At 39.8% G+C, this 24,986-nt stretch overlaps 2 protein-coding genes across 5 annotated transcripts in view; both read right to left on the minus strand.

The window, feature by feature from the left end:
* The window catches only part of LOC117259548 (SR-related and CTD-associated factor 4-like), a 37,707-nt gene extending 31,233 nt beyond the window's left edge, over window positions 1-6,474 (minus strand). Inside the window, exons 1-8 of one of the 3 annotated variants that reach the window (XM_033630923.2) lie at window positions 6,232-6,473; window positions 3,359-3,442; window positions 2,920-2,964; window positions 2,624-2,785; window positions 2,411-2,534; window positions 2,118-2,251; window positions 1,873-2,019; window positions 1,704-1,777 (exon numbers count right to left, since the gene is read on the minus strand). In XM_033630923.2, coding sequence (XP_033486814.2) covers window positions 1,704-1,777; window positions 1,873-2,019; window positions 2,118-2,251; window positions 2,411-2,534; window positions 2,624-2,785; window positions 2,920-2,964; window positions 3,359-3,442; window positions 6,232-6,261 — 800 coding nt within the window. In that variant the 5' untranslated portion in view covers window positions 6,262-6,473. Of the gene's footprint in view, window positions 1-1,703; window positions 1,778-1,872; window positions 2,020-2,117; window positions 2,252-2,410; window positions 2,535-2,623; window positions 2,786-2,919; window positions 2,965-3,358; window positions 3,443-6,231 lie in introns of all 3 variants that reach the window. The other 2 variants (XM_033630922.2, XM_078166953.1) reach the window with 2 other exon arrangements.
* Window positions 6,475-7,689: 1,215 nt separating this feature from the next.
* urb1 (URB1 ribosome biogenesis homolog) lies at window positions 7,690-23,698 on the minus strand. 2 transcript variants are annotated; one of them, XM_033631655.2, is made up of 39 exons: window positions 23,423-23,698; window positions 23,091-23,230; window positions 22,853-23,004; window positions 22,622-22,751; window positions 22,433-22,529; window positions 21,016-21,101; window positions 20,805-20,930; window positions 20,561-20,691; window positions 20,281-20,476; window positions 20,035-20,172; window positions 19,743-19,916; window positions 19,520-19,652; window positions 19,263-19,385; window positions 19,023-19,135; window positions 18,798-18,926; window positions 18,053-18,169; window positions 17,769-17,907; window positions 17,518-17,676; window positions 17,074-17,273; window positions 16,737-16,955; window positions 16,469-16,657; window positions 15,494-16,331; window positions 15,172-15,376; window positions 14,908-15,094; window positions 14,775-14,833; window positions 14,470-14,657; window positions 14,244-14,354; window positions 14,100-14,163; window positions 13,479-13,647; window positions 12,786-12,888; window positions 12,530-12,690; window positions 12,324-12,435; window positions 11,953-12,059; window positions 11,537-11,680; window positions 11,295-11,404; window positions 10,958-11,161; window positions 10,575-10,816; window positions 9,029-9,607; window positions 7,690-8,296 (listed from the first exon to the last, which is right to left on the minus strand). In XM_033631655.2, exons 1-39 carry the CDS (start codon window positions 23,544-23,546, stop codon window positions 8,106-8,108), a joined length of 6,789 nt encoding a protein of 2,262 aa, XP_033487546.2. In that variant the 5' UTR covers window positions 23,547-23,698; the 3' UTR covers window positions 7,690-8,105. The 2 variants fall into 2 exon arrangements, with proteins under 2 accessions (XP_033487546.2, XP_033487545.2); XM_033631654.2 differs by having other exon boundaries at window positions 19,263-19,388.
* Window positions 23,699-24,986: the final 1,288 nt, after the last annotated feature.

A 24,986-nucleotide genomic window follows, 5' to 3' on the forward strand; every position in this document is an offset into this window, starting at 1 on the left:
CAGCTTTAAGATACACGCAATTCATCTGCGCAGCATTAATTTCATGGGATTCAAGGGTGTGATCAGTGTCAGATGTACAGATACAGGTACTGTAGCTACTTGAACCAGTGATGAGTAATTTAACCTACACATAATTTTATTTGCTACCTTGTTTTGTCTTGATTTTTCCCTCTCTCCTCCTCTATTTCTTCTTTCCTTACTCGTTTTTTTTTCTTCTCTATTATGTGATTTCATTGATGTTTTGACAGGGGAATTTCTTCGATAAGCTTTTAGTGGCTTCTAACCTCTCCGGCACTTTTCTTTTTTTAATCTTGTAAATTTTATACTGTCTGTTTTTAACATTATGTGCAAATAAACTAATCTAAACTAAAACTAAACATTATTCATCCCGCTATGTGTTGCCACGCATGTTTCCTCCTCCTGCAGCTGCCACGGTGTTGGCCTTTTCTGTAATGTTGCTTTACTCCTCCTCATATTTTAATAGAATTAATCTCTGATCCTCATGAGAAATACTTTTTTTCCCCTCACATACGGCACTCTGTGAGGATGCTCAGTGACGCTGCGCTTCTTTCATGATTGTGACTGGTCTGCTGCGTGCGCGTTCATGGCTCTTGATAAAGCTACCCTGGGTTGAGTTACCGAGTTGACATCCAGCGTCGTGATACTGATTATCCTGATTGCCATTGTTAGGGTTAGTCAACCCAGGATAAGTCTGGGTAACCCAGGAAAGGTTGATCTCGCTTCGTGATACAGGCCCCAGGACTAGCTTCATTGTTGTGATGTCACAAAATTCTCTCGAACAAACAAGGGTTAAACTGAGATTTGAGGAGAGCAAAGACATTCTTTCCCCCTTCACTTAATGAATGTGAAAACAGTCTGCTAGTGTCTGGACATACAGTACACCATTCTGCACATTGACAGTAAAGTGAAGGAACAATAAGCAACACACATTTTTATGTGAGGGGGACTTTAACCTGCCTCAACTCAGCAGAAAGCACACACACACGCACGCACACACGCACGCACTCTTAACCTAAAGAATTATGCTGTGCTGTTGGCCCTAGAGATAGACCGATATGGATTTTTTAGGGCCGATGCCGATACCGATTTTTTTCCATCACCCTTAGTCGATGACCGATTATGGACTGCCGATTTTCTTGAGCCGATATTTGGGGCCGATACTGCTTTTGCTCCCTCAATTTACATAAAAAAAAATGACACAATGATAACAAATATTACAGGTCTCAAGTTTAAAATAAGAAACATTTATTGAACAGTAAAAAATACTAAAACAAGATGGAAAGTTGAGGCAGAACAGGTAGAATATTATTATTATTATTATTATACATTCAAATAAAAAAAAAGAGTTCAGTGCTCTTAAATCTTCCAGTAATGTCTTTATAAAATAAACAAATATTTAAGCTGAAGCATAAAAAAAACAACAACTACTGTACACAGTAGGATTCGCTGCATGTGCGCTGCAGGGTCTTCCGGCAACACAGAGCTGCCCATGGATGCCTGTCTGTAAATCATGCCAGGGAAAAATAAATCCGCGAACCCACGCACGTATCGGCCGATGCCGATACAAGTAAAAAACTCAAATATCGGCCCGATATATCGGCCGGCCGATGTATCGGTCTATCCTTAGTTGGCCCTGCACTTACATGACAGCATTCACAACATATTCAATATAGTTTACTCACTGTGACTGGGCACTTCCTTCTTTAGCCGTTATATCATCAGGTTCATCGTCATAGTCAAATCGGTCAAGGAGTTTCTACGGAAATACATATATTACACAGTTAGGTAAATGAAAAAAAAATGTATATATGATCACAGCAGGTTATGTTGTGAGACTGAATATGCCATTACCTCAGCTAAAGAGCTTTTCTTTTCAGTGTGTGCGTTGTATGGGTTGAGCTGGGCCGCAGGCATCTGTGGTTGGTTTGGTATGTTGTTTCCGATGGTGGCTGCCAGGGTCTTATCTGCCTGCTGGAAGTTATGGAGCATCCTCTGCAGCTACATAAGGGAGAAGGAGGGGCCATTCAGAATTTAAACGTTCCTTTACCTGCCATGACCCAGAAATTACAGTGCACTTAAACCCATGTATTGCTTACCTCCTGACCGTGGGGGGACTGAAAAAGCTGTGCCACAGCAGCTAAGGCATCAGGACTGGGTAGCTGAGGCACAGCAGGCACAACTGGGGCACTACTGACAGGAAGCTGTGTCTCAGGTTGGGGGTCAGGGGGAACTGTTTAGATACAACAAAAAGATAGACGTCTTTGCGTGACATTACATGCAGTTCATCAAACAGTGGATGAATTACAACTTCACTTTTCTTAACTCCCAATCAGCACAAGAGTGCATTGTTGCAAACACTGCTCAGAGAGATCTGTATTGGTTTCTCTACCTTCCAGTGCCGGAGCAGGTAAGCCTACAATTGCTCCATTGGCCATATCCATCAGAGGTTGAATGATGCCCATGTCGAACACACCATTCTTCTGCCACAAGTTCAGGACACGGATAATTTTGCTCTGGAAAAAAAGCAATCCACCCCTTAAGATATATCTTATCATCATTCATTGTGATTAAATAAAATGCCACAAGCACAACCATAAAGTACCTTATCATCCTCTGGACAGCGGAAGAGGTTTTGGAAGGTATCTGTGAAGTTCTTTAAGAATCTGGGCCCAAATACATCCTTATCCACACCAAACTGATGCCTTGACTGTCGGACAATGGAATCCACCACATACAAACCAGGGACTTTTAACTCTGGCTTGCACTATTGAAAATGCACAAAAACAAACAAAAAAATACACTTAATTCATATTGTCTCACTAAAAATTGCACTTGTAAAGTGCACTCTGTACTTAAATGTTGTATGTAGTGTACAGTAACAGGCTCCATTGCACATACCTTCTTGATGAACTTTTCAACAATCTGTACGACATGTTTGTAAAGCTAATAAAAGATACAAAATAATATCAGTCACAGTATTCTAGATAATACTTTAATAATGTGAAAGTATAACCAGAGAGCAATGAAAAATCGTGATAATAAAATTCTCATGTACTACAGGATTTCTGTAATCATTAAAATAAGCATCACATTGTCTGGCATCAAAGATTTTTGCATGAAAGATAGATATATTTGTCTTAGATATTGCTAAAACAAATAGGTTTTTCCAATTTCTATTGCATATCACAAAACCCAAGGTGCAAATTACATGTCACAACGCTTCGGTTGTAATGACAGTGTTTCATTCAAAAACAACTCAATCAAATCATCCCAGAGTCACCACTTGCATTAGCCACTCCTTGCTATGACAATAAAATTCAGACATTGTTTGATTTACCTTGATAGCTTTGATGGCTGATTTTGTTACAGACATCATCTTAGCACGGGATATTGGAGGCTTCAGGTCAATCATGGAGAACAACTGATTGATTTTCAAAAAAGAATTACATCAGTTAGTTTTAATATAAAGAATGCCAGTACACAATAACATTGGGAAACACAGTGTCCTGCTTTATATCAAAACAGGCAACACAGACACCACTTAACTACAGTAACATAAAGCCATTTCCCACTAGCACATCATAGAAAACGCAGTAATGGCAAACTCAACATAATTAAGAAAAAAGATATCATAAACAAGATTTTTCCACATACTAATGCACTGCATGCGTTTTCATAACCCTGCATTTTCACAGACTATTTGATGTAGGTAAAAACAGAACTCCTGGGGGGTATTCCAGAAAGCGGTTTATGTGAAAACTCAGAGTAAGTTAACCCTGAGATGAGGGAAACTCTGAGTTATCCGTTCCAGAAAGAGAGGTGACTGAAACTCTGAGTCAATCACCATGCAAACAGACTCTGTGAACATAACCTGCTCGCTGACAGGTTTTCTTCAATAAACCCTGAGTTTTTCTCTGTCTCCTCCCTCTTACACGCTGTTTCATTTCCTCATTCATTCAGTCCGTGTCAAAGCTTGTATCGAAGCGCATTCATTAACGGAGATTTACCGTCTGTCACAGTCTAAATCCTGCTGGATATTAGTTTGTTACTCAGGACTGTCTTAAGTTACTGAATTTATGCACATCAATCATTTCTTTGGACATCGGTTTTTGTCTTAACATTCAAATATTACGCAGCGAGAATTCACCCTCAGCTCAGAATCAAACCTCTGTCCTTTTTATATTTATTATTTTTTATAACACTGCACAAGGATCAGACTGTCAGTCTGTTAGAGCAGCTCCCAAATGTTTATTGCACATAATGTGTAGGTCTAATTATTTAAATTTTAAAAATCGGTATGAAGCTTTAGACACGTAGTATCAATGACTAATGATCTCTATCACTGATGTCATTGGTTGCACTGATGGAAGATAATTCCTATAGCCTAATATTGGGGATTATATGTTCATATTTCTGAGTGAACAATGGTGCAGCATTTCAGTGTCTTTAAATTTACTACATTTGTAGCTGAAATAAAGTCACTGAATGCTGTTGAATCAAGATACAAATAGATGTCCAACATTTTAAAATCTACTGTATTTTAACCTCAACATCTTTTCAAGTGCAAATCACCAAACATATTATTACTGGGTCACACTATGAGTTTACAGCCATGTCTTTATGTCTGTGATCTATAGCCTAGCCTATATGTTTTAAATCTTACTATGTTTCAGTTGCTGCCTCCTGTGTTTTTCCCCATTAGATTAAATCTGAACAAATATATTATTATATATTATTAATATAATGTAATGTCTCGACAGCCTGATACACAGTCAGATTCCACCACTTTATCTTCATTAAGGAAATGTAAGTCTGATAAATGATGAATAAACGGACAACACTAAAAAAACTTTTTTATTAACTTTATGGTTAACTTATTTACACTTTCCTTGCTCTGACTCAGGCTCTTCTTTTAAAGATAAACGTGCACCGTCTGCTACACGTGCATTAATATCTCAACATCCACTGGATTAAAATAGAGGCGCTGTCTTTTCTTTATCTGTTGCCATGGTGAATCGTGGAGTCGGAGCTCAATTGATGATGGCTTTTTATTGTCGGTTTAACTCAGAGTGAACATACTCAGAGTTGACTGAACTAACTCAGATCAGCTGTTCTGGAACCGGTAACTCAGAGTTTCCCATCTCAGGGTAAATCAACTCAGAGTTCAGGGATAGACTCAGAGTTTGTTGAACCTCCTACCTGGAATACCCCTCTGTTCTTCACTTGGGTTGTGAAAAGTTAACAACTTACACTCTAGACTGTAACATTGTTCAACCGTCTGTGATTAAGGAAAGTGGATTTATGTTTATGAAAGTACCTCTTAGACAACGTTTACCGATTACCCCAAGCTCATTTACATACATGTACAGATGTGTAAAACACTATTAGATGAATAGTCTTTGGTTTTAATACCTGTGACCAGTAGTCCCGTTTTACGCATGTGCAATACCTTGATAGATACACGAGGTTTGTCTTTGAAAGTGTCGTATTAAGTCTTCAAAGCAGCACGTACGTTAAATAGCACCAAATTACAGACCCTGTATGGCAATGTCCCAACACCAACGATACACACATTCAAAAAACACTGCAAGACAAGACAACAGTCCGGTGCAACACCGGAGTCCTCGAGTGGCATAAATGAAATAACACGTACTCATATAGTTACGACTCATATAATTAACTCAAGACGATACATTGTGCGTTAATATCGTTATGCTACCGTTACACTGAACTTCCTCGTATTAAGCAGTTGGTAGCAATGCTAACATTACCTGGTGAGTCGACAGCGTAATTATAAATATTGATAGCATGACAGATAATTAATTCTATGGGAGTGAGATACAGGGCTACAGAGATAGCTGTTATTCTAACATAACTACAGAGGGTTCATCGTGCAGTCAGTGGCAAGTTAGCAGTTAGCTGAAATCATGGGCCTTGCAAAATTAATGTAACGTTACCAGGGGCCTAAGCTAGTAGCTAACAAATCCAATCAAGCAATGTTTACTTTTTAATCGATCGCGTTCAACTAAGCAAACAATTTCCCCCATAACGAACCAATTCGTTTTCTTCAGTAACGTTAGAATACATTACCACTAGCTCAGCTATCAAACATATTAGCTGGCGTTAATGTAACGTTACAGCAACTGACATACGTTAGCGTTCGTGTTAGCATTCGGGTTTAGCTTTTTGGACAAGACAAGCAAACTTTACCTCCATGTTGAACGCGTTTACTGCATCCATAATGGTTTGTTGTATTAAAAGCTGGCTGACGAACGTTTCTATTTTGTTACTCTACCCAATCATAACCATGTGCCGTTATATAACGTTAGCTAACAACATGAACAGCGACGTTGACGGGCTCTGTTTTTATTGTCACATTGCTAGTCAAAGCTCTATGCTGTGCTAGGAGGTGCCACTAGTCTCGCGGTTCCACTCCGTGTGCGTCCGTCAACGTCTGATGTCACAGATAATGCTGCCTTCAGGATTATCGGAAGAATTAATTTGCTTTTTATTGACTAGGGAAGTAATGCAGGGTCAGCTTTGAAAATCAAAAGACAATGACTACAATAATACAAGTGCACCTCATTAGGCCCACTCATCAATTGCAAGCAAAGCACTAGGACGCTATATTAGGTAGCCTATTTTCATTATTCATGTTGCCCTACCCATTTCATTTTCCTTCAGTATTTTTCTTTCACCCTGTTGAATGGCTCTATTATGAACTCCTGTGGCCAAACCTGCACACTGCATGCATATGCTGAAATATAGTCAGCAGAACTGACACGAGGAAAAACAACTGGAGCTGAGCAAACGTGGGTGAGGATAAGAGGCAGCTTTCCCTAAGCTTGCTGAAATACACAAGACCATCTTTAGAAAGAAGAATCAACAGCAATTTTGTTTTTCCATCATGGTGAAATCATTTTTCTCTACCAACTTTTTGGAATGAGGCAGCATTGGTTCAAAATGAGATGATGGCTGTAATGGACAACTCAACTGCCACTATTTCCAACCAGTGGGAATACTATTATGATTACCTTGATCCTGTGATTGTGGATGAGAGCAAACTGAAATACAACAAATGTAAGTCTTCGTGCTTTATAGAATGTTTGTCTTCTTGTGTTAATGAAAATGATGACAGCAATTTCCCTCTTACCTTTCAGACTCAATTGTTATAATATTTTGGATCATTCTGGCTGCTTTTGTGGGACTCCTCTTTCTCTGTTTGAATGTAATGTCTCGCAGTGAAAACTTCCCAAGGTAAGTGTGATGCATGCATCATCTAAATGAATGGAGGTAGAGGTAAGTGGATTTACTATAAATAAAATATATCTCTATCTATCTATCTATACATTGATATATACACACACACACACACACACACACACACACACACACCACGGCCACACACGCAAAAATAGGCTAAAGCTACAAAGTTCTACTTTAACCTGAAAACTTTCTTATTATTGTTGCAGGAGTCAAAGATCCAACATCAGTGGAAGTCAAAGAACATCAACAGCTTGACCTTGGGCTGAATCTGAACGAGTGCACTTTTAATGGATGTGATTTTTAATTTGTGTCCATCACCTTAATTATTAACATTTTAATAATTAAGGTGATGGACACAAATTAAAAATCAGAATTGTGAAAACATGACTGTGATAAGAATGCTAGGGAAGCAGAGAAATTTTATGTTAGAGATTTTGCTGCAGTGTGTAAGAGAGAGTTGCTGTTTTCTTTCCATTACACAGAACACCTACAAAGAGCAAGGCTGCTTTACCATTTATCACAATGTTATGTAACTATTATCCTTACCCCGTGCTTTAAACTGCAATGTGTGTACATGTGAACACTATGTTCTAAAGGCCAAAATTTCTGCATACAAGTACACAAAGATTTAAAATTAGGTCAAGCAGGAACCATATGTAAAAAAACAACAACATTAAAAACTTTGTAACAGATTTGTAAATCAATGTTTTATAACAGATAGTTATACAAAATATCTTCAGTCTTTTTACAAGAATCAAACAAAGCAGCAAAATGATCAAGTCTATTTCAGCGAACACAGTAGTGTTCAGATGTCATATTTAACTCTTCATGGTAATGATGTCATTACAGATGGATCTGATGGCTGTTTGAGTCAGTGATGATTTGGATGCTCTCTGTCTCTTACACTTGGCTCTGTTCACCAAACTGACATGAGACAGGAAAAGCTCTGCTGACGAGGCTCCGCTCCACAGCTCATGGATATATGATGACAACAGAAACAGCCCTGCTTCTGAAAAGGACAAAACAAGAGACTCAATCAATTTACATTACAACTGCTTACATCTGAGTTATCTTTAAAAATCAAGCATCTCCTCTAAGCTTAATGCAAATGTGGTGCACATAGTGCTATATAATTAAACAGATTTCTAGTAATGTGTTCAAGCAACACTTGGAGCTACAATAAATGTTGCAAAGCTTAACAATGTCTTTCACCATTTTCATAATACTCTGCTGAATTGGACAAAGTAAATGCTTTTCTTTTAATGTTATTTTAATAGAAACAAATCTGAATCTCTATCACATAGTGATAAACAGTCCTAGGACACATGCCAGATTTTCTTTATCAATGAATGTGATAGTTAATGAAAAAATAGCAAAAATGTTTAAAAAAAATCCCTTCTTGCATGTAAAAACAAAACAAAACCCTGAATCCAGTTCCACGTCAAAACATGATCACTTACTTGAAGCATAGTTAAACTTTTCACCAACGTTTACCACAGATTTAGGATCTGGGCCCTTAAATCATTTTACATCATACACGACTTGATGACATTCCCATCAAGTCAAATTTAGCACTCCTTTGTTTAAAGTTTGGGCCCCCCTGCTCTAAAAATCTAGATGACTCAAGTGTTTCAACACAACTGAGATACTTTAGTATTATGGAGTAGAGAGGTAAGTTTTTAAGCGAGGCACAGTCCTGACTGACTGGAACTGTTTGGTATACAATCTAGCAGGCTCTTACCGCGTCTAGACTGATCATGTGTGGCCTCTGGCAGGCAGGCGGAGATGACTGTACGATGTAACTCTGGAAGGTGGCCTTGGGTCTCTAGTAAGCATATCATAATCTCGGTAAATAGCTGGAGGACTTCCACTCTTTCTGAAACGCTGGAGTGACACTGAGCTTCAAAGGCCTGATGGTAGAGTTGAAGAATGTCGGCTTTCATGACGGGATCAAGAAACACAACATTCATGATTTCTCTGTGTTTTAGCACTGCCTTTTGGAGCCAGTGCAAGAACTCTTTTGTTCTGTTTTCATCACACGAGTCCTCCACCAAGCACCTCAGGGACCACTTGGTGAGCAGGCGTGCAGTATCAGTGGCCAACCAACTGGGATCCAGTTTGACTCTTGGCTGAGCCAGCTGGGGCTCAGAGAGGGGAAACACAGGCTCCCAGTGAACAAAGATACTGCTGAGGAAAAATTTACACTCTGTCAGGAGACTCTCTTCTTGTTTCTCAGCCTCAGCATCTTCTGCCAGGTTCTCTTTATGCATGCAGGCCTGGGAAAAGGAGCCTTTACCTCGGGCCTTATCCTTCCCAATTCCTGGGGAGGAAGATGAACAAAACCATGTTTATGCCAGTAAAGGTATAAGGAATGATTTACATACTGTGAAGTGGAACAAATATCTATTTCTCCACTGTTTGTAATGGAAAAACTAGTCCAGCATGTAATGCCATCACATGTTACAAATTGATACTTTTTAAGCCTCATTTCTATTCATTTCCCTACAGAGAGGAGAACACAGTGTCAACAACAGACATCTTGGAGCGGTAATTAATAAGTGCTGCTGGTCAATTTTCTCGTATGCTTGGCATAATTGTAGGCCCTGAAAGCCTAATATCAATTATTCGGCATCATTTGTGGGAATAAAAGTAGCTTTTTGGCTCTAAGTTTATTTTTAAATGTTCAAATGCCTCGTAGGATCAGCTAGACATAATTTTAACGGAACGGAATTAATTGCAAACCAAGACTTGGTTTTTGGCTACAAATCAGTTACATTAGGGGAAAAAATGTGATAAATCAGAAAAATAGTTTCCCATTCTCCACTATCGACAATCTAGTTAGCTATGATGTACTTATCAAAGCTACACAAGATCCCTGTTTTAGCAACAGTGTTGAAAAAAATAACGTATGTAAATCAAGTAATTAAAACTCAATTGCAAACACAGTTACAAAATGAAACATATTAAGTTTTCATGACGATTAGTAGCATATGTTAAGACCTACATACTGTTTGTGTCTGTCATGTTTATTTTGTTGAGTTTCAACTTGCATTTTTTTACTGTGTAATTTAGGCACAGATCAATTTTGGCCTCTTTTGCTTCATTGTCTCCAGTTGCTTTGAAAACTTGCATTTCAAAAAGCTTACTCTAAGACTTCTTCTGCTACCATTCAATCTATTTACATTTCCATTAGGTGTTCACCCTAGTTTGTTCATCCCTTTGACAGAAAGACAACCACAGCAATATTTGTAAGACGTGCTCCGTGTGAAAGTCTTTACAGCACTCACCCAGCAATTCCTTCACTTTGTGCTTTTCAGACAAAGCTTGTATCTGGGTTAGGAGGGCCGTGTTGTGGGACAGGGAGGCCCAACAGAGAAGCAGAGCGAGGGCTTCGGTACAAGAGAGAGGCTGTGGGTGGAATGTTAGCCGGTCAGCCTGTTTATTTACACTGAGTGCCGTCCCACGATGCTTCAGTATAGAGCAAAGAGTCTGTACAAACAGGCTGAGCTGAGCGGCCTTCACACGTAACCTGACGGGAGGAGAACAAACAAACACTGACATTCTTCACCAAAGGACAGCTATTGTATCATTTATATGTATTATTAAATTTAAGTTTAAGTAAATGAAGAGTGACTTAAGTTAAATGTATCTGAAAGTTACGGTGCTTTACCTGAGGCACCTGCTGATAGTTAATGCCACACACAGGAATTCGCTGATGAGTGGGAGTGGGAGGCACTTCACAGAGCTCTGAGATTTCTCTGTAGATGAGGAGTTCTTGGCTCCATCCACCTGCTTCTCTTTCTGCCCAAGGTTAGTAAACCACAACACATGGAGCAGATCTATGATGGCACTTAGCAGCTGCTGGTCTATACTCCTGAGGAGGAAGTACAGACTTATGTTGCAAACAAGAGACTGGCAAAAGAAATTATTGCAGTAATATATCAATTATCAAACTATTATCAAAATAAAGCGCCAAAGTTAAGACTGTACCTTTTTCTCCAGCTTACCTTTTTTCAGCCACCTGTATCATCCAGGTTAGGAGCCCACAGCTCTTGGTGAGGTTATAAGCTGCTCTGTTGACACGGGCAGCCTGGCACAAAACCCTGATAATCTGTGCCTTGTGGAGAGATACAAAGCAAATAAATGTACATTAGGCGAACCTCTATTTGTTTTACTTATGAAATGCATTTCAGAGCATTTTGACTTAACTGCTCATGTTCTGCATCATTGTGAAGCTCACACTGTGTACCTGGGAATGTTCATCACACAGGGGGCTGCTGCTGAAGCCTAGAAGGGTCTGAAAGATGCCTTGTTGTTCACACAGTTCATAGCAGTGTCCATCACTTATCCCTTCTTCCAGCACACTCAAGATCCACTCACGTTCCATTTTATGCTGCAGAAATATTGGACAGACAGTCAGTCAGTCAGTCAGTCAGTCATACTCTCATGGCTAACACTGTTTCATAAACACAGATAACATTAGTCCAAAAACAGCATGTGCTGAGCAAAACAAATAGATGAAGGTTAAATGTTGTTGACACAAGAAGAGTTTATTTGGACAATCATTTATTTATTTCAGGGTAGAATTTCCTTGACATGGTTAATGAATTGCAGTACAAGAAAAAAAAACAATGTTGTCAGCATTATATATATAAAATACTTTACCTCCAAGTCAAAGCCATAGAATAGCTTGAAGAACTCTGGGACTCTCCTGAAATCCAAACTCTGATGGGACAGGAGAAACCTGTTTAACACCACGTACATGTGGTCCTCTGGGAAATAATGGAAAACAAGTAAAAGGGTCAGTGATCCTGAGGGCAAAGGAGGTCATGCAGCAGACAAAAGTAAAAAATATGCCCTATATAGATATTCAACAGAGCAATCAAAAAGATAGAAATCTAAATGTTACTTTGTAATTATGCAGAGTTCCTTATCAGTTTGAAAAACATCTCATACAAATAAACAAATATTGTTATGTAAACACTATAGGTCCAATCACTCTGATCAGGGAATAACAAGTTTTCAGAGTTACACACCAGGTTTGAGCATCTGCTGAGCCACTTTGGCGATATAAGTGGTCAGGACAAATGGAAGTCTTTGATTCTGCTGTCGAATTCCATTCTTCACTGTGTCCATCAAGTACAGCAGCTGTTTGATAAACTCAAGCTCATCAGTGTTTCTTGATGTTATTTCCACACATATATTATTTAAATACTCACACACCACCTCCCTCACACTTTACCTGTCTCTTCTCTCTAAACCGAGCACCCTCCAGGTGTTGGTAGAAGCAGCTCAGCACATGGTACCCTGCTGCTCTCACATTTGGGTCGTAGCTACTTAGAGCCGTTACAGTTAGTCCAAGGGCATGACTGGATACAAACTTGAGGCAGTCAATCACACACTCTGTCACAAAGAAAAAGGAGAAAATGTCACAGTTATACAGCAGTGGTGACCTTAACTGATGAGGAGCAGTGACAACAGCAATGAAATATACTCACCTGGCTGCAGTATGGTGCTGAATAGAGGCAAAAGAAAACGGGGATCATACAAATCCCCAAGGTCCTTAACTGCATTGCTATTGTACAGTGGCTCCTTATCATCCTATTGAAGAGAAAAAATTTGACATTAAAAACTTATCCAGTTAATAATTAAATTTTCTTCACCTATCTCTTTTCTGTTATTTGCAAAAGTTTTTAGATATACACCTGTGAGATTTTTTAAAATATAAAGATATTTTTTGGGACTTTTTTTGCCTTTATTTGATAGGACAGATTTTGTGTGAAGGATGGAGAGAGGGCTGTGGGTCACAATCGAGCCCGTGGCCACTGCAGCAAGGACACAGCCTTTGTACATGAGGCGCTTGCTCTCTGAGATTTTTGCAGTCACTTGATCACAATGGAGGAGAACAGGATTTCAATTGCGATAATCAAAGTATTGAAAACATGTGAAACCACTTCCTCTGTATTGCCTAAAATCACAAGAGGTATTTCAAAAATATTGTTCTGTGATTAGGGTGAACTGACTTCTTAAAAGGTAACTTCTTATTCCCTGAATTTATAAAGCGTCTTTGTGTGCCTTGAAAAGCGCTATATAAGTATGTTGTATTATTATCATTATCATTATTATCGTCATTATCATTACTATTATTATTATTATTATTATTATCATTAACTATGAAATAAAATATTGACCTGCAGGATGATTCTGTGTTGCTGGGGAAAGTGCGCAATCGTGTGGAGCATCCTGTCAGTTTTCAGCAGTGCCAACAAGTCATCTGAGCTGGCTTGCTTCCACAGAGAAGCTCCAAGGCTTTTCCTGGTCTTGTGGTGCTCCACAGCTGCAGGGCCCCACAAGAAGGATCTGCAGTCAAAATCACATATTTATTCATTCATTCATTTTCCATAACTACTCATTTTATTAGAGGTTGTGGGAGGTCTGGAGCTTATCCCAGCTGACAGTAGGGGAGAGGATGAGTACATCCTGGAGATCACCAGACTATCACAGGGCTGATACATAGAGACAGACAACCATTCGCGCTCACATTCACACCTACAGCCAATTTAGAGTCACCAATTAACCAAAGCTGTGTGTCTTTGGATCATGGGAGGAAGCTAGAGTACATGGAGATACGCTCCCCACTGACACAGGGAGAACATGCAGACTCCGCACAGAGAGCAGGGTTGAACAAGGAACCCACTTGCTGTGAGGCACAATGCTAACCACTGCATAACCCTGCCGCCAAACACATATTTAGTGTTTTCAAACAAGTGCATTTGTTGCATGTAAAAGATATCAACTTGAATGCAACTTACTGGAATTTCAGCAGACTGACATTGTTTCTTTCATATTCTTGTAGAAGCAGTAACAGCTTTTGATCTGCAAACCAAACCAAGGCGTAAGAGAACTCAAGGACAACGAACACATAAACACAAAAATACTTAGATTTCTTGTTTTACCTGAAGTACTCAGTGTAACTCCATATGCTCCCAAAAGTACAACAAAGTGATTGATGTTACAAACTGTTGAGCATTTCTTCACTAAACAGAGAAGTAGGGACACTAGTGCTTCTGAAATGACAACAAAACAAGCACGTTTGTTTTTAGTAATAAAAAAAAATTTAGAGACAAGGTTTCAGGTTTGTAATTTAATGTTTTTCTCTATTTTATTCTGATCCATACGTACCTTTAGCTTGACACCTATTAGGGTCTTCATCCAAGCCCAACATGGTGGGCAGGAACAGAGAATGGCTGCTGGTCATCATGTGAATGGTGGATAAAGGAATCAGATCCTTCTGGACTTCACTGCCACCATACATCACTTCCAACAGTTTGCTCAGTGTGTTCAGAAAGTGGTGATTTCTGTAGCGATATCTACAGTGGAAAAAAAGGTCTTTTAGGTATTTGATTTGGAAAAAAAAAAAAAAAAAAAAAAAAAGACCATCTGATGTGACAACCTTCTAGTAGAATGGATTTGAAAATATATCTTACTTCAGTCCATTCTTGACAAAACTGTTCCATTCAGTTACAGTGATGTCTTCAGTTGATGTCTGTGTAAAGAAGATATGTTATGAAATGCATTAAATAAAATCATAAAATGCATGTGTGAGGAAAATAAACCCACTAGGAGTCCTTGCAGTCTTTCCAGGATGCTCTGCTCTTGCTCTGACCGGGAAAAGGCCTCATCTTTAGAATGACTGTAAGCAGTGATGAGGTACTTGAGGGCAGCAGTGGTGACAGACTTCCTCCAGGTTTCTTGTTCTTCTGGACAATCAGCTAGTTTCTCAGTAATAACATCAACTAGTTGCCATCTGAAAGAGAAAACAACATTTAGCTGTTACCTTGTGACACTGATAATTTACTTATAGTATTAAGCACTAATAAATACCTTTCAAAACTGTCCACTTTTTGAAGAGCATTGGGCAGATTGTTGATCAAGTCCCTGATGTCCTTGATGTTTGCAGAGAGCTTGATCAGACTGGCTAGTGTTTCAGCAAGCTGGGCTCCTGAGTCTTCTGTCAGGTTTCCAAGAACACACTGGGACAATCTGGCGAGCAGTGCTTGCTTCAAGGCCTTTAAAACCTCTTTCTGCACTATAACACACAGATATTGACCATATCTAAGTTAATATAAAAGTTGAAATGAGAGAAAAATAGTGACATAAATCATGTATGCTTCAAGACAATAGAGGAGATGTTTTTAGTACGAACCATCTTTTGGCCTGGCAGGGTCTTCTCTATTTGCCATCTGTAGGTATGCATTGATTAGTGGAAGGAATCTGTCTGTCTGGTCTGAGAGCTTCTCCATGTCTGCTGGCTCTAGGCACCACATCTCAAAGCAGAGGCGGTGTGTGGAGCAGTTCTGCAGCAGTAGACAGCTGATGGCTTGAGTGTCTGGGTGAGGCCACTGGAGACAGTGCAGCAGCACATCTGTGTGGATGAGTTTAGCACTGCCTGGCTCACTAGACAGAGTCTGCAGCAGGAAGGCCTCCAGCGCAGGGCTGGAACAGGACAGCAGCAGAGTGCTCAAGCCATGGAGGTGTGCCTGAGATAGAAAGTTAGTGTGGTCATGGGAAGAGTTAGCTTTAGGCTCTGTGAGGATCTGCAGTGCTGCATGACCATAGGCACTAAGCTCAGCTTGTGTGCCCTCACTGCTGGGAAAGATTAGGCTCTCCTGGGGGAGAAGTAGCAACTTCGAAACCACTTCTCTCAGATTGCAGGAATCCATGTAGCTGTGCAGAGACAAGAGGGCCTGGAAAGGTCTGGACTGCTTTTTTGCAGGCTGGGACCCCTTCTCCACCAGTTCCTTGAGCACAGCTTTTTCTATTGCCCCCGTGTAGCTAGAAATAAGCTCCAGGTGACCAAGATCACAGAGAGTGGGGGCACTGGTCTTTAGCAAGGCCAGAATGTCATCATTCAGCTGAGCACACAGATGCTTTAGCCTGACAGGGTTCAGAGTGTGAGGAGGCAAAGCAGCCAGCTCCAGAGCCAGAAACCACTGCTCCAAACATGGATGCTTGAGTATGGAGCCAAGGGCAGAAACAAGGATCTAAAGACAGAGGGTGTCATATTAGAATATATAGTAGAATATAGAAGAATTAAACTTGCTAATGTTGGTCAAAGCTTCAACAAAGAAAATATTTCCATCAAATAAAAGTCATCGTAAAAGCTAAACTTTTTCCCAACCTGCTCTTTATTGGCTTCTACTGGGGATAACTCGTTTATTTCCAGGAAGAGGTCTGATCCTTCTTTGGAGTTCTCTGTTGCTGTTGGCTCAGAGTTTGTAGTCTCATGAAAGCCTTGTAGCTTGGTCACCAAATTCAGGAGTATTCCCATTAAGGTCCTCAGGGGAGCAGTTCCTATGTCTTTGGAGAACTGTGCAGAGGGATATGATGTGTGGTGTATATTTTAACTTAGCAATTTACTGAGTAGTAAGATTGTTTTGTGTTCTTACCGTGCCAATGTTTTCCACTGTGGATTTTATGTAGAGTAAGATCTGCTTTATTGCTACTGGAAAATCAGCCATGGACATGGAAGCTAGAGTTCCTTCTAAATTCTTCCTGAAGGTGTCCTCTAGTAAAGCGCTTGGTCCTTGGCTATACGCAGATTTCATCAGTGCAGTGAATGAAATGGGGGTTGACAATCCCTTTGAATGGCATTCAGAGGACTTAAACTGCAAAAAAAAAGAGAATAATTATTTTCTACACAAAGAAAATTACTATTACTTACTTAAGATAATTATTAAGTGTGTCACCCTTTGAGTTAAACAATATATTCCACCAACAACTGACCAGTTGCTCCTGGCACTGCTGTGGTAGCCACTTGGAGTAATACTGATGAAGGCGTATGATGGAGGGATGAGGAGAAGCAGAGAGTTCTGCAGATAAAAGCTCTTTATCATACTGCAGCAGAGCCAGACAGAGGGGGAGTGGCTCTCTCTGACAGTGCAGCACATCTGACAGCACCGCAGACAAGTACTCAAAGACCACCCCTGAGATAGGAAAAGACAGATGGTTATCAACATTGCATCATACAACACAACTCGTTTTAAAATACTTAATTGGGTTGGAGAAACCACATTTCAAATTGCACTTTTGATGCAACAAATTATATAGTTAACCTGCAACAGAAATGATTTTAGGTGTGTGTAAACTCTATAGCCATTTTTGCAGTTTATGCATCGTTCCACTCTCAACATTTTGCTATTTGTCCCAATTTAGGCAGAAGTGCTTTACCCTTGTCTGCTGGCAGTTTGTTTCGGGCCTCCAGAGCAGCAGGTACCACCACACTGAAGGGGAAGGTCTGGATAATGAGGTCTTCACTCAGAGATGGGCCGAACTCCTCCATTTCACCTTCATTACCCTCCATAATGACATCCAGCATGTCTAAGACATCTACGAGACATTGTCAGATTGTACAAAATAGGTTTCACAGACATGCTTATGACAGAAAGAAATTGACTTTGATTCAGCCTGCAAATGCTTACCATCTATGTGTGAGACTGGGATACTAGCAGCGTCACCCTCTTGGCTACTCAGGTTAGCCTGCAGATAAGCTGCCTCCTGGACCAGGCTGGCAACCTTATCTGTGTATGTGTGAGAACTGCACACAAGTTTCACCAGCACCTAAGGTGAGAGACCAGGAGTTCATTATCAATTGTAACTACCATATCAGGATTCATAATGTCTTATTTTGTATAACTAACAGGGTAACAATGTAATAGACAGGGGAATCGACAATTAAACAAAGATGTTACATAGATGAGCTTACTCTCTCCAAGAACTGAATGACAGTCTCCTGTTGGTTTGTCTCTACTCTTGCTAGCTGGTCGACCCAGAGCTCAAGCTCAGTCCAGGTATACTCAAATACCCCACTGTCTTTTAGCACCTGAATACAAGGCACGGAATAAAAATCAGCAAATTCTAGTTGAGAGAAAGTAGAGAGGAGTAAAGTTTTACAGATAAATATTAACATTGGGACTTAGCCAATGCTGCTCTTATTTCAGTAACTTCATAAATATGCAGTTTTACCACAGTATCATTATGCTTGAGGCTCTTTCAAGTTATATGAACAAACAACTTTTTTTTAACTGTAAGGATTAAACTGTTCCCCAATGTAGCTGAAGAACTGCCAACATTTCCTTTAGACATTATGCTCTGAGCTAAAATGAAATAATATTTCTCCAAGCTGTACTCTGACTCCTGACATCGAGTCAAGAGTCAGAGAACAGGGATAAACTTGTGTTATGAATGTTATGTATTCAAAAAGTGTATTTGAGTTTTTGTTCTATTAATTTTTGTTGATAATGTGTCTTTCTAATGGAGAGAATTCCACCCACAGTCTGATTGCCTAAGTTGACTAATTTGCTGTATATTTGGGGTAAACAATGATCAAGTCAAATACCTGCCATGTTGGAAGATATGCAGTTACTCGTGATTTCTAAATACCGATGTCTCACATTTCATGCAGGCTGACAGCAAATGCACAGGAATTTTTTTTTAGAAATGTTCCTTACTTTTAGAACCAGCATCCGCGTGGAGGTTTTCAGGTGGCTGCTGCTGCTGCTGCTGCTGCTGACAAACATCTTGAGAAGGAGGTACAGTACTGACTTCTCTCCAGAGGATGATTCTGTATCTGCAACATCCTGGGAAGACACAGCAATATACAACACATCAGAAACAATGCTGATTACAGAGCAACACCTTTAAAGTAAATGAAATCAGTGGTGCAAATTCTTCACCTGTATGCGGAACCAGGAGAACTTGCTTGCAGGGAGGTCTAAGGCCAACTGCAGTATCTGATACTGCAAAACTGGGGGAACTTCTTCCCTCACTCCTTTCTCTGATACAATCCCTGAAGAGGTTAAAAAAAAATCTACTTTGAAGGCTTTGTTGAAGAACCACCAGCATCATACTCGAAACATATGACTTATATATGAAATCAATGATTTAACAAAAAAGGAAAAGAAAAACAACATTACCTTTTAAGAGCTTGCTGAAGTCAAATTTACACTGGCTAACCAGATGTGGTACAACTTTCTGGTAAAGACATATGACCTGAAGAATCAGAGTCTTCAGTAGGATCACTTCAGCTGTCTCAGCAACTGCTAAACGAGCACACATGCACATACACACACCAAAAAAAAATAAACAGGCAAACAAATAAATGCTGGTCATCCCCTTTACTTTACAGTACTGATTAGAATAAACAATATATGTGTAAAGTAAATCTTTTTACCAGGCACTTCATTTTTATTATCTGTCTGTTCAGCACTGCCTTCAGTTTTGGTCTGCTTTTCTTCACCGTCCGTCTTTTCCTTCTTGCTAAGTGACTGCCACTTTGCAACAATACTCGTCATATCGGGCAAAATCTGGAAAAGCAAGAAAAGTGGACACTTGAGTTGTTGAATGTTGCATCAATACCATTTGTGAGTATTGAACGAGCACTTTCCTGACCTTACCTTGCTCAGTGTCTCCCTGTACTGCTGCACCAAATCCTCCATCATGTCACGAGTGTATACATCTGAGCTGTGACACTCAGACTTATCCAAGAGGTACTCTATATTCTTATTGGCTCTTTTTAAAATGTAATTCATCATGGACAGAGTTGTGAGCTGCACTGCTGTGTTGGCAAGCTGTTAAGACACAAGAGGAGATACTAAGACAATGCATGACAACGTATGTTACATTTTTAGTGTTTTGTAGTACTGCAGCAACAGCGCTGAGGAATTTGTGTGAGGCTCAGTCACTTACACTAAGGCCCTGTGTGAAGAAGGCCTTGTTACAGACCGGAGGAAGAGATATCACCATGATCATGGACAGCAGACGGGGGAGAGGAATGACCTCACAGGTTTGGAAGACTGTGGAAATCTCTGGCTGGGCCTCGTAGATCTGACATATGAATTCAAAGAGAATCCTTATTTTCAAAAGTAGACAAGCTAGATATAAGCCAATATTGAAGAAGCCTCATAAAAATCAAAATTTACTGGCAGGTATTACCTTTTTAAGTAACTTGACATTGTCCTGCCAAGCACTTTTGAGGCGGGGGGTGTACGAATACTGAGTTTCCTGGAAGTATCTAGACAGCATGTCAGGACAAGCTTTCAGCACATTCACCACCAGCTCCATCACCAATTCATCCTCTGTGGCCTGCTTCTGCCCCACTAAAAACTGAAGCAAGACAATGTTGCCGGCCCTGGAAAAAAATGTTATAATCCTATAATCAGCATGAATAGTTGCCATAAGAGTGCAAGGTAAACTCAGCTACCTGATTTCTTACCTGCCAGCTGTGCCAAAGCTGGCATCATGAAAGCTGATGCCATGCTTACGAGAGCAACACAGGTCAAGAAGGAAACTGTGAACAAGCTCCCGAATGACAGATATCCCAGCATGCTCTGAGTCATCCAACATCTTAAAGAAAACAAATTGCATTTAGACCCACAGGTTTAAAAGCAAATTTGGGTAACAGAGCCTTTAAAAAAAAAAAAAAAAAAAAAAAAAAAAAAAAACAGCAAATAACTAACCCTGTCGTCATCAGTGGTTGCATCCACAATCCCATTCCATTTATACAGAGATGCTATGTTGGCTAATACAGCAGGTGTGAAAAAACGCACTTTCTGCGTTTTACTTATGGCCTTGTTTAGCACAACCTACAGAAAGACAAATACAAGTAAACATAATTATTTAATCCATAAATTGTTTTTTAAATGGAAAATGAAACTCCTGAGCACTTACCCTTGTCTTCAGTGTGGACAAAATCAGATTGACAATGGACATCCTCTCCTCCTTCAGACCTGTATTCAGGATCTCTGGCAGAAGTTCTGACACACCAAATTAACATGCCATCAACACACATGAGGTAAGAGTCCACTGTGTAAACATGAATGCATATCTAATTATTAGGGATCTAAGCAGTGACACTCAGCTGCTGAAGCCCTGCTAAACATCTATATCTCTACAAGTTTTCATTCAAATGCTACCAAAATGGACACAGACATTCTTTGGATACTAGATATCATAAGTTTCAAAGGTGTTCAGATCAGTTTAACAGTGAGCTCACAGTGATATTTGATATCTTGTTTTAATTTGTATTGTATGCACAGCATTTTCTATTTCATCTCATTTTTAAGCAAGTTTCACCAAAATGTTGTCAGTACACCTGACACTGGCAGGATGATGTGAGATTTTTTTTCATAATTGCATCACCAATGTTTTAACTGTTGTTAGTGCTTTAAGCCTAAAAAAAACAAAAAAATATGCTAGTTATGCATATGACATCAAGTTGTCAGAAGGTGTGTGAGAAGCCATGATTTCCTGGTCGTGCAGTAAGTCACCTGCTCTGGGGACACAGAGGTTCAAGGTTTGAGGTCCCCAGATTTGCAAGTACTGCACTTTCTAAGCAACTTTCCCTTAAGTCTTTGACAATATATCAGAAACTGGCAGATTAATGTGTGATGTTTTTTTCAGGATTGTATCCCCAACAGTTAAATTGTTGTGAATACTGTAAGTTTTGTGACCTCCCTCTCTCTGCCTTTTGCTTCTGAGGCTGGTTAGGCTTCCTGGCCTTGGACCTGGTCGGCAGTGTTGAAGAGGTTGTCAGTAAACTACATGCCCCTGGGTAGAGCTCCTGTTTCTGCCCATCTGCTAGGAACTCTTGTGGTGACATATCCTTTGCCACTTTATTATTATCCAAACAAAAATTTCCAAGTTCCTGTAACAAATCTCTAATTTTCTCTGTAGTTGAGTGGTAAGGTGGTTGTCTTTCAAAGCAAAGGTTAGGAATTAAAATCCCACTTGTGCCATCCTGCCGGTGGTCTGAATCTTTGCATTTTCCAGGATAACTTTTGACACTTTTCACATAGTAGGACAATTTGTGTATAAATGAATAGACATGGGATGCATTCCAGAGCTTGAATAAATTAAACAAATAATACAAATGTAGTCCTGTTAAACATGATTTCACAGGAGGTCATAGGCTGCTTCAAGTGTTTCTCAAAGTAGATTTATATACATCAAGAGCATCAACATATAGCAATGACTGCCATGAATAAATTTAAAAGGTCTTGCTTCTTGTCAATTAAAAAAGAAATAAGCATTCATATGCTTGCAATCTGCATGGACCCTGACAAATGCTGCTAGCAGCTATAATTACCTTTGATTTCTAATATCTGCCCAACTGTGGCATTATCTCCAGACACCAAAAAGGACAGCACAAACTGGATAAAAGCCATGCGGACATCAGGTCTTCCCTGGAGAAATGACACACAAGAATGTGAGTGTACATATCTACAAAACCCAGTAAACATGCTGAAACCTGTAAAGGGCAAATGCAACACCACACCCTCTTATCCTTTCTCTTTGCCAGTGCAGAAAGAGCTTTATTGACATGGATCTGACTAAGAATCTCTCTGGCAGCTTCTGGACCCTGAGACACCATGGCAGACAGAAGACTGAGGCACTGACGGACAAACCTGTATACAACGGAAAAGACAACATAAGGGCCATGGGCAGAGGGCAATTTTCAAACTGTGCTGAGGATTGAAAGCCCTCCCACTGAGGTCATTACACCAACCTGTGATTCTCTGAATGGAAAGATCCCTGCAGAAGTTTCAAGTAGCTAGAAACAGTCTTTTTCACAATAGCATTGCCAACCATGTTGAAGTGGGACAGGTCACTGGCTGTCCTGAGAAGGATCATCTCCAAGCTCTCAAAAATCAGCATCATCTGTAGAGAAGCAGGATTTGATTAGAGCTTTTACGTGTCAAACAACAAGTTGACAGTCAGTCCCATCCACTGTGAAAAGTACCTACCTCACTCTCCATAACCCTTTCTTTATCCAGCAATTTGAATATTTCTGCACACTCCATGGAGATTTTAATGTAACCTTCAACCACATCATACAGGTCAGAGCATGGCAGCTTCTTGGCGGTTGATATGAATGTCTCCAGTCCTGAAAGCGACAAATAACAAGAATTGGCTAAAGCAAGACGTAGGAGAGCACAGAGGGCAAGGAAGATGGTTCTCAAATACTAACGTTAACTGCATCGTCGTGGATGGATGAATAGCTGCACGAATGGTTGAGTTAAGAATATGACTTGGTGTCCCATCTGTGAGGTGTGTGTAATTCAAACTGAAAACTCACCTTTCATAGCTGTGTTTGGTTCTTTTAGCATGGCTTTGAATACAGTCCCATTGAACTCCGGAACTTCTTTTTTCACCGGAGAGTCAGACTCCGCCGAGTCTTGGTTTTGGCGCTTTTTACCCATTTTTTTATACGCATAAGAAACACATATTAGCGTCCTTTAGTTTTTCATTGATTGTTTTTTTTTTTTTTTACTCCCTTGCCATGAAACTTCTGTCTCAGTAAACCACGTTGTTCTGTAAACAGCAAGCTGTCCAAAAAGATTGTCATCCGGTCGGAAACGTTTGCTGCTGCACTTAGTTCCGCATTGTTTCACGGAAACTTGACTGCCCTATTTTTATTATTATTATTATTATTATTATTATTATTATTATTTTAATATATAGAATTTTACAATACATACTGTAGCCATAACATAAATCTCAAGTCAGGAAAAAATAATTCGTTGAATGACAGACATGTGCATAGAAAAAAACAATCGACAACAAAAAAAACGTAAGCTAGGATACATATGAACCCACACAAGAGATTTACATAAAAATACATTCTACTTTAGAGTTTGCATAACCTCATAGTTTTATTTAGTTTTTATTACAAGTTTTTACATATATGTGATGGTGTTTAAAGATATATGCCTATTGCTTAGATTTGATTGTTTAAATGTAATAAAAGATGGTAACTTCTTCAAGAATTTCATTTTATGAATGTAAAAATGGGCTAAAATAATGAGCAAATGATGACATAATGTTCACTAAGGAAACTACAATTGATGGAATGTATGTACAGTACAGGCCAAAAGTTTGGACACACCTTCTCATTCAATGCGTTTTCTTTATTTTCATGACTATTTACATTGTAGATTCTCACTGAAGGCATCAAAACTATGACTGAACACATGTGGAGTTATGTACTTAACAAAAAAAGGTGAAATAACTGAAAACATGTTTTATATTCTAGTTTCTTCAAAATAGCCACCCTTTGCTCTGATTACTGCTTTGCACACTCTTGGCATTCTCTCCATGAGCTTCAAGAGGTAGTCACCTGAAATGGTTTTCCAACAGTCTTGAAGGAGTTCCCAGAGGTATTTAGCACTTGTTGGCCCCTTTGCCTTCACTCTGCGGTCCAGCTCACCCCAAACCATCTCGATTGGGTTCAGGTCCGGTGACTGTGGAGGCCAGGTCATCTGCCGCAGCACTCCATCACTCTCCTTCTTGGTCAAATAGCCCTTAAACAGCCTGGAGGTGTGTTTGGGGTCATTGTCCTGTTGAAAAATAAATGATCGTCCAACTAAACGCAAACCGGATGGGATGGCATGTCGCTGCAGGATGCTGTGGTAGCCATGCTGGTTCAGTGTGCCTTCAATTTTGAATAAATCCCCAACAGTGTCACCAACAAAACACCCCCACACCATCACACCTCCTCCTCCATGCTTCACAGTGGGAACCAGGCATGTGGAATCCATCCGTTCACCTTTTCTGCGTCTCACAAAGACACAGCGGTTGGAACCAAAGATCTCAAATTTGGACTCATCAGACCAAAGCACAGATTTCCACTGGTCTAATGT

The sequence above is a fragment of the Epinephelus lanceolatus genome, chromosome 4 (genome assembly GCF_041903045.1).
Source record: "Epinephelus lanceolatus isolate andai-2023 chromosome 4, ASM4190304v1, whole genome shotgun sequence".
NCBI classification, from domain to species: domain Eukaryota; kingdom Metazoa; phylum Chordata; class Actinopteri; order Perciformes; family Serranidae; genus Epinephelus; species Epinephelus lanceolatus.